General features: G+C 50.7%; 1 protein-coding gene and 1 non-coding gene across 2 annotated transcripts; one reads left to right on the plus strand and one right to left on the minus strand.

Moving 5' to 3' along the window:
* The first annotated feature begins 390 nt into the window (after positions 1-390).
* LOC129675430 (U6 spliceosomal RNA) lies at positions 391-494 on the plus strand. The gene has a single exon (XR_008719933.1). It is a non-coding gene; the product is annotated as a U6 spliceosomal RNA (small nuclear RNA).
* Positions 495-8085: 7591 nt separating this feature from the next.
* Prnd (prion like protein doppel) lies at positions 8086-8627 on the minus strand. Its single transcript, XM_055605010.1, has one exon. It carries the CDS (start codon positions 8625-8627, stop codon positions 8091-8093), a length of 537 nt encoding a protein of 178 aa, XP_055460985.1. The 3' UTR covers positions 8086-8090.
* Between the last annotated feature and the right edge of the window lie 240 nt (positions 8628-8867).

The raw sequence follows: 8867 nt of genomic DNA on the forward strand, positions 1-8867 counted from the left end.
TGTTTAGCTTAGAGTTCAAGTCTGTTTGAACCCCTTGAGGCATGAGTTAATAGGCCTCTCCACACCTCTCTGGCTGTTATAATGGCATTTCCAGCCTCTGTCACAACAGCCATATCCAGACCCTCAGTGGGACCTCTCCTAGATTTATGCTAATTTTAGGTGAAAAGTCTGAACAAAATCCCACCAATCCCTAAACTCTCCCAAGCTCAGGAGTTAAAATCCCACCAGTCTTCCCTCTGGAAGTCTCTGCCCTAGAAAGCTCTGCCTCCTAAAAGATCTCATCTAAAGGCTGTGTTTTCGAAGTTCTCTGCTGTTTTCTCCTGAGAATAGAGGCAGCTACTCCAGGATTCCCCCCTCCTCCCCTAGGTTTGTTCATCTCTTTTAAGAGCTGTGGCCGCCTCAGCAGCACATATACTAAAGTTGGAATGATACAAAGATTAGCATGGCCCCTGCGCAATGATGACACACAAGTTTGTGAAGCATTCCGTAAGAGAGAGAGCAAGAAAGTGAGAAAGATTTGCTGTTTGGTGTGACTCTCCCATCAAAAGAAGCCAAGAAGCACAGAAAAGAAGTGAAGAAGGAGAAGGCTGGGGCTTCTGAGCTCTTCAGTTTAGCTGAGGTTGGGGAAACCTCTCTTGGGAGCTGCAGCACCTCTGCTGAGGAGGCTTCCTCTCAGAGCTGTGTGGTTCCTGGGCTCCCGTGTCGCAGGATGCCCTTCTGTTGGGACACCTTCCCAGTCTTCAGAGTTGTGGGTTTCCTGGACGCCTTCCTATCTAAGTAGAAAGGTAGACAATGCCTTCTGTGATCCCAAATGAGCCTTTTCCCTCTTATGCTGCATTTCTCAGGCCTTCTGTCGCAGCAACTAAAAGAGTAACTAATGAGGCCGGTGTTACCTGTGGGTGGGAAGGATGCTGGTATTCCAGAGCTTCAGAAGCTGGCTGACCTGTTCCTCAGACGTGGCATTGTGGAATCACTTCTGTAGGGAAGTCTTCACTTCCTCCAGACTCTAAAAATGTTTTATTTAATACCGGAAGCCCCTTTATTTGTTAATGGCCCTTATCACACATGGAATTAAGGAGTCCAGGTCATTTTTCCAGAGTGACAAGCTATTGGCCTGCTGAAGATTCTGTACAGTGGGTCCCCTCACTCTGTGTCTGGGGCCGGGCCCGCCCAATTTCCAAGAGTGGCATGGGGCCAGTGTGGGCCGCTTTTCTGGGTTCATGCTGGTCTGAAGAGGAGGCGCACTGTGTCCTGCTATCTGCTCTCCGGTTCATTTCTCACCATTCTCCACTCAGTCTCCGCTGGACTCACATCAGCAGAGCAGGGTGTACAGAACGCATTGCTCCTTCCCCGAGCATGTGCTCTTCTGTAGAGGAGCCTGTCCTCGTGGTCCCATGCCTTCCTTTTGCTGGACTGTGCTCAGGCCTTACCTCTGATCACTCACGGGGCAGCTGAAAGCCCCCACCCTGAGCTCCCATAGCCACACGTCAGACCCTGTGAGTACAGGGTCCCTCACTGTGGGACACAGGCTTAAGCTCTTTGGGGCTTTCACTATGGCACCCCATTCCAGCAAAATTCAGGCGGAAAACACAAGCCATCCCTCTTAGGTCTCACATGGACACCCCCTGGACAGGTGTTCTGAAAATGCCAAAGTGATTCCCTGTGCGGTAGGACTGGGAGATGCTGAGCCTGGAAAAGCCAGCCAGGGGCTGCTGAACTGGCGCACTGAGGCCTGAGCAGGATCCTGGAGCTGGAGGAACCCTGGGCTCCAGCACCCAATGGCCCTAGTGGGACACCCCACATTCAGTGTGCTCCAGACTCAGCTCAGCCTGTCTCTGAAGGTCTCCAGCCAATGCCCACGGTGTCTGGAGTCATCTCCTGAAATGCAAGCCTGGCCATGGCCTCCACTTTCCCACAGCTTCGATATTTCCCTCTCACCAGCATCCTCCATGAGCAAGACATCCAATGAGTAGCTGCTGAAGAAAACCTTGGACCCCACCCTCCATCCCTCTCTCCTCTCCTCTGCCACTGAGCGACACCTGAGGACATTTAGGTTGAGCTGGCAGTGTCTTGTGTCTCCATCAGGCTGCGAACACAGGAAGCTGGTGATGATGATTCGCTCATGGCCATGTCTGACCAGCCCGGTGGACTATTGGGCATGTTAAAAAAGTCCATAGTCACTTCCAAATTATCCCAAAATCCAACATAGCACGTGCTGTATCTCTCCTCTGCCCACCTAGTGCTGCGTCTCCAGCTGGCTGAGGGGCATCCTTTCATCCATCTGGCTGAGCTGCTCACAGCCTCCATTTAGTAATGTCAGGCCGGCTCTTTAAATCTGGCCATGTCGCCATTTACACCACAGAAAGTGACCGATGGCACCCTCCCACCCCCAAACGACATGCGAACACACCTCTGCTTACACATGTAGGGATGGCGTCTCCATCCTCCACCGCCGTGGCCCAGCACAGCGTAGGAGCTCCGGATCTGGGCAGAGTTTATAGATATGAAAATGGGATAAAGACATGGTGAGCTCGCTGAACCCCAGGGTGAGGCCAAAGTGGGCATCATCTGAGTCACTGATACTAAGTGAGGAATTGTGCTGGTTCCCAGAGAAAAAGTTACCTGACCTAAGTAAGATCCATCTGCCAAGGCAGAGGGCCGATGGCCTTGAAAATGATGGAGGCCAGCTGTGCCCACAGCTACATTTCTGGGAGCATCTGTCTGCACAGGCGGGCATCCTCTGAGACAAGAGGACCAAAATGACAGGGAACACCAAGTTCAGCCAGGAGCATGCCTTTGACTCTGCTCAGAAATCGAAGAAAGCCAGAAATGGCTGCTAACAAGAGTGAGGGCTGGGCGAGGCCTCCACCCTTCGCTCGTTCTAAGTCCGTCAAAGGGTGAGGGCTACCAACACTTTGCCTCCTGTTCACAGGAAGGCAGAGGGGAAAACACGGCTTTGATTTTGGTTTGTTTTTTTGTATTGTAGTTTATGTGTACGGGTGTTTTGCTTGCATGTGTGTTTGTGAACAGTGTGTGTGCCCCCCCCTGCAGAGGACAGAGACGGTGTCAGATCTGCTGGAGCTGGAGGCGCACAGTTGTGAGCCGTGATGTGAGCGCTGAGTGGAACCCAGCTCGTCTGAGAACAGCCAGTGAGCTTGACCGCTGTGACGTCTCTCCAGACACCCAGAACATGCTTTAGCTTATTCAAGCTTTTGGGTTTTCCCCCCCATTTTTTTTTTTTTTTTGTTTTGTTTCTTTTTCTCTATTTTCTTCTGTGGGTTGAAATAGGGCCTTGTGGATTCTGGGCTTATGCTCTCCCATTAACTTATACCCCATTCTTTTTTTGTTCTTGAGTGCTAGGTATTGTAAAGAAAAAAAAAAAAGCCAGCTAAAAATGTAGGAAGCTTAAATATGAGCTTGGAAATCCTGGCATCACACACTGATAACAGCTGTCACCTTGACCCAGTGTTGTTCTCTGCTAAGGCCTTAAAATCCCTCTCCAAGGTGCTGAACTGTTCTGTCCGTAGGGGTTGTGTGGGGGAGGGAACTGTCCCTTGGTGAGTCCCAGTACTCGCTTCCTCTCTGATGAGCAGGAGTCTGGACTTCTTCCCTGGCACCCATGGGTGCTGGCTCCACTGCCCTTCACCTTTCCCCGACACCGCACTTTCCCTCTCTCCAGGGAGACCAGCTGCGCAGGTTAGTACCTCTGGCCCTGACCCGATTGTTTCCGGCTTCCTCTGGTTCCTTTCTGTCTCCTGCCAATTTCCTTCCATGGCTTTTGACCAAGTCGGCTGGAGTTAAAACAATCCACATTGTTTAAGAATGCAACACGTCCACACAAGGATTAACACCAAAATAGAATCTGGGAATCCCCAGGTCAGCGGGCCGAGGGAAGGCATCTTGGGGAAAGTGGTGTCAACTGAGTACTGGAAGGTGCACAATTTGGAGGGGCACCTATGGGTGTTTATGGATGCGGAGTGGTCAGCTCATGTGGTTTGCTCTGCTCTGAAGCTTCCAGCACAATATCAGACAAACCACTTCTCCTACCCATCTGTCTGGTTCAGTGCTTGTATGTTACCTTCCGGGCTCTGGGGTGCAGAGGATCAAACCTTGGTTATTCTTGGCACCTATTCCTGCTCAAAGGTGGCACTCTTTCAAGACCCCAGTCTTAAGTAATGCTTCTTATTTGCTAAGGGACCAGATGAGTATTTCTTTGGGACCTTCTTTGCACAGTTTAGGATGGGCTTAGAGATGTCTCAAAGCACAGTAGCTTGCTCCCACTGTTCCAGGAAGGCCTGACTTATTCCTATCAACAAAGTCCTGCATTCCCACTGGCAGGCTGGTCTGATCTTTTGCCTTCTACTAAGAAATGTGGGTGAGCAGTTGAAGTGGATCTCTGCTAGCAGTGAGCAACTGAAGAGAGCCCTGCGCTAGCCTTGGGGCAGGAAGAGCAAGCATGCTGGCCTGGCCAGGCTTGTCAACAGATCTGCTCTTCAACAGAGCTGTGTCTAAGCTTCTGGGGAGGGGTGCTAGAACTGGTCACAATGACACATCAGTGTCAGTGTCAATGATCTTCTGGATCATTCTCCTGGCAAGTGTGTCACGCTACAATGTTGTCTGCCTTTGGGCATGTCAGACCTTCTGCTAGTGTTTCAGTACAGACCCTGGTAGAGCCCAGACTGTGCCATGTGGAATACCCAGGCGCATTAGGGAATGCCTGTCTAGGCTTACACAGTGGAGAAGAGTGCTGGATAGAGCCTGTGCGATCTCTAGGCCCCTGACTCAAGGAGCAACCACCCAAGCCAGTTACTGGCTGTTAGGAAGCTTGCGATAGGGAGTGTCACAACCACTTCTGGGGTACATGTCACAAGGCCCAGAGGTGGAGTGTCTGCAGTCTGGCAGGGGCCTTCTGCATCATGTCTGGCACCAGGGGCGTCAGAGAGATGCTAGTCATTTGCCTAAGCTGAGAGGAGGCTGTGGCTGTGACAGGGCTCCCTCCACGGTGTTCCTACTGAGCCTTGTAATCTGGAGCATCTTTACTGGGATGCAGGACTGGCACAGACAGTCTTACTGAGTCGATCAGTCTTTACCCCAGGAGTCCCCTCTGGCTGGGGGCACGGAGTCTGCAGACACTGCCCTCTGAGTGGAAGGTCCTCAAGTTTCTCTTCCACAAGGTTTGAGCTCAGGACTGAGTCTGGACTAGATAATGTTGATGGTTTGGACTATCTGCATGGTCCCCAGGGTCCTTCAGGACTCTGCTGAGGAGAGCAGATGCATAAGCACTGTTGGAAGAAGTGGGCATCAGCTTCTCACACTTCAAAGGGATCATTCTCATGCTGCCATGCTGCTGGGAGAGAGAGCACGTCACCAGCTCTGTCTCCATTCAGCCGGGGATCCTGGTAAAGTCCGAGTTACAGATCTGCTTTGTTCTAGGGATTCTGTGGTAGCAAATCTGCCCCGCAAAACTAAAAGCACCAGGCACTCTGGCTGTCTGTGTAAAGGTGTTTATTGTTTGCAAGATAAGAACAACCTGAAGGCGTCTCAACAAGGGAATTATTCAAGTCAGTCACAGCACGTCTACACTGAGGAGCATTTCAGTCCTCTAAAAGGACATGTTAGCTAGTTAGACACTGGTCCTGAGAGACTGATGGATGCCATTAAGTGGGAAGGCAAGCTGCGGAGGAACAAACACCACACATGATTGTAATATTTTTAAAGGTTGCAACTAAGCAAAATAGGAACTCTTGTCTTTACATTTAAACACAGATCTCGTCCTAAGGCAGAGGAGGGGCTGGAGAAACAAGAAAACAAAAGTCATTCCAAAAATGGACAGAAGGCACCACGTGAAGTTAAGCAAAGCTCTAAGGTATCCAGCGCCCTGTAGCAGGGTTGCAAATCTATACACCTGCATTTGGGATTTCTGCATATGGGCAGTCAGGAGAAGTGGAAACAGCACTGAGCTAATTGTGTGCTGGAGATGCAGCTGCTTTTCACTCTGCTGCCAGTTTGCTGGGCAGTTCTACAGCCTAGGTGTCTGAACTTGGGAACGCTTGGAAAGGATACGAAAGCAATGGCTGGGGGAAATGTGTTTGTTGTCAAGCCACAACTTTTAGAATAACTTAGAAGTGCCTCACAGGGCCCTTTTCTTAATGGGCACCTGTTAAACTCCTGGCCGAGCCAAAGCCAGACTCAAATGCCCTCCTTCTGATCTGTAAGAGCAAGATCATCTCAGATAAAAATTAAGTAAGTAAACAGTCAAATCACCACATGGACATTCGTCTGCTGTCACAGTTAGGTTCACTGGGTGTGATGACCAATGATACAGGGGGACACAGTAATAATCATGGAGCATGGACTACGTTCAGCCTAAGCATTTTCACACCAGGATGAAGTTGCTAACAGCTTTGTTTTCGCTGGTAACTAAGCCTTGAGCTGGGAGCCGGAACACCAACATCACCATGCAAGAACCGTTCTTTCTTTATCGCCTTATATTTGAACTGGCATGCAAGGAATGCACTGTGTTCTGGGCTTCTCCCCTGCTCTCTGGTGTAGGATGAGGAGACAGCAGATTGCGGAGGCGTGTCCTGCTGGCGGCAGGCTGACTTCTCTGCGCTGTCTGTCCAGGGGTGAGAGTTCCAGTGGAAGGCTGTGTGTCCTTGGGCTGTCCTGCCTCATGTCCCTTTACCATGTGAAGCCTCCCAGAGGTGTCCTTGGGAAGAAGCGATAGCAGTGGGAACCCGGCCCATGAGGCACATGGGGTACGGTTTATCAGCACTCATGTTCTGAAATGTTGTGGATAAACCCTGTGACATCCCCGAGCCCCCTGGCAGATGCTCCTTTCAAAAGAGAATGCGCCCAGCAGCAGTTATCTCCAGATACGGCTCAGCAGCTCCTGGTGACCCTGAAAGGGGAGGAGAGCCTGTGGAAGAACCTTAAAAGATTAGATTTGCTTTTAAAAAATTAAGTAATATCCATATTTATACATATATTTAAATTCAAGTGCTATATCAGTTCTTGTGATGGCAGACAATGATTCTTTATTGCGTCTCTCCAAAGATGTCATTTCCCTTAGGCTTTTTGGCCAGTAATTATATTTTTGTAGTATTAAATAATTCACAGAGGTTATTGAAGTGGTTTTAAAAAAAACCAATAGTGATTGTGGAGAACTCTGTCGAAAGGAAGCATATTAGAGATGCTCAGAGGATACCTAAAAACACACAGGGCCAGGGGACATCAGAAGTCAACACACATCTGGGCTTGATGGCTTGTCTGTAATCTCAGCATTCAGGAGGCGGAGGCCAGAAGATCATGAGTTTGAGGCCAACCTGGGCTACATATGGAAAGTCCCATCTAGAAAAACAAAACAAAGAAATAAGAAACAAAGATGAAAACGTGTCACCTACAAGGGTTTTCTTAACTCTGCAGGTGTTTGCAGGGACTGGAACAGCAAACAGCAGACTTTGTGAAGCAGAATCTAGATCCCACACCCTGCCCTGACATTGCTCTCTGAGAGGCAAGTGTCAAATTTCCCTACAGTCTGGTTTCTGAGCCTTTGTCTAGTGTCATGTCTGCTTTAACTTTTGCTATATTTTAGTCTCATGGTATCAAGGCACACAGTTGTTGTTCAGGGCTTGTCAGGGTTTGACTCCACATTTCCTCTGCACATAGGATGCACTTGGACCTGTGTGAGACCTGAACTGATCTACACAGAGCAGAACACCTGAGGGGAGACAGAACCCGGGCTCTGCTGCTTCCTAACTGTCCTGGAGAGGGACTCAAGAAGTGTGAACCTCAGTGTCCTGCCTCTCCCCAAGAACTGGGAAGTCAGCTAGAGTGCACAGCAGAGTTCTTGTGTTCTTTAATTGGTTTACCATTTAGTTTAGCCACAAAGGCAGGAACAAGGCAGGTCCCACAAGGGTGGCCATGGGGGGCACTGAAACACCTTATCAAACACATGGGGTGAAGGGAGTACTTGGGAGGGACTTTTGAAGCGCCATGAATTACGTGCTGCTTTCAGGACACTCGGGGCTAGAGAGGGAGAGTTGGGCTACCTCTGTCCACCTCTGCCCACCAGCTCACCTCGTTGCGGCTTATTTCACAAAGAACCAGATGAAGCCCAGGAGGCAGACCATCGCTGGCTGATCCACGGCGACCCGCAGGGCCGCGCCCCTTTCCAGCCAGAACTCGCAGCGCTTGGTGGAGCAGATCTCTTTGATTAGCCGCCACAGGACTCGCTGGTGGAGCTTGCTCTCCAGCTTCTCCAGGGAGAACTCAGCCTGGTTGGCCGCCTGGGTGGCGTTGATGCAGCTGGCCACTAGCATCTCCTTGGTCACGTTGGCATCAGAGCAGCCTTCATAGTAGATCCCATCCGGGAACTGCCAGTAGTTGGCCTCGTAGTACCTGTTGCCCTCCGCTCCGAGGTCGATGTTCAGCTTCCGGCCTTGCTTGATGAAGGTTCCTGGGCGGTTCTCGGCCACCCGGGCCTCAGTGATCTGGCCGCTGCTAGGGAGGGCCTTCCGGTTCCACTTGAACCTGTGCTTTATGCCCCTCCCCTTGGCCATGGAGAGGTGGCTAGCAAGCAGCATGCAGAGGACGGCCAACCCCCACGTGACCAGACGGCTCTTCATGGTGCGAGAATCTACAAGGGAAAGGCTGAGCTGTCACCTTCTCCCCAGGGACAGATTTTAAACGATCCTCAGAGCATGATGATGACCCACACAGAGGCTGCCCAAGGCCAACCCAATACGGGCCTTCTTTGTTCTGGCCAGGGATTACTCCGCTTGGTCTGACCTCGGCTGTCTGGGGTGGATGAGAAGCTGCACCCTGCGATTATAAAGCTGCTGACTGTGCACAGGCAAACAGAGGCA

Source organism: Psammomys obesus, unplaced genomic scaffold (assembly GCF_907164565.1).
Source record: "Psammomys obesus unplaced genomic scaffold, mPsaObe1.curated_primary_1811, whole genome shotgun sequence".
Classification (NCBI taxonomy): Eukaryota; Metazoa; Chordata; class Mammalia; order Rodentia; family Muridae; genus Psammomys; species Psammomys obesus.

Excerpts from the sequence above, each read along its gene's own strand:
- Prnd (XM_055605010.1), bottom strand. The coding sequence starts at position 8,627 with ATGAAGAGCCGTCTGGTCACGTGGGGGTTGGCCGTCCTCTGCATGCTG.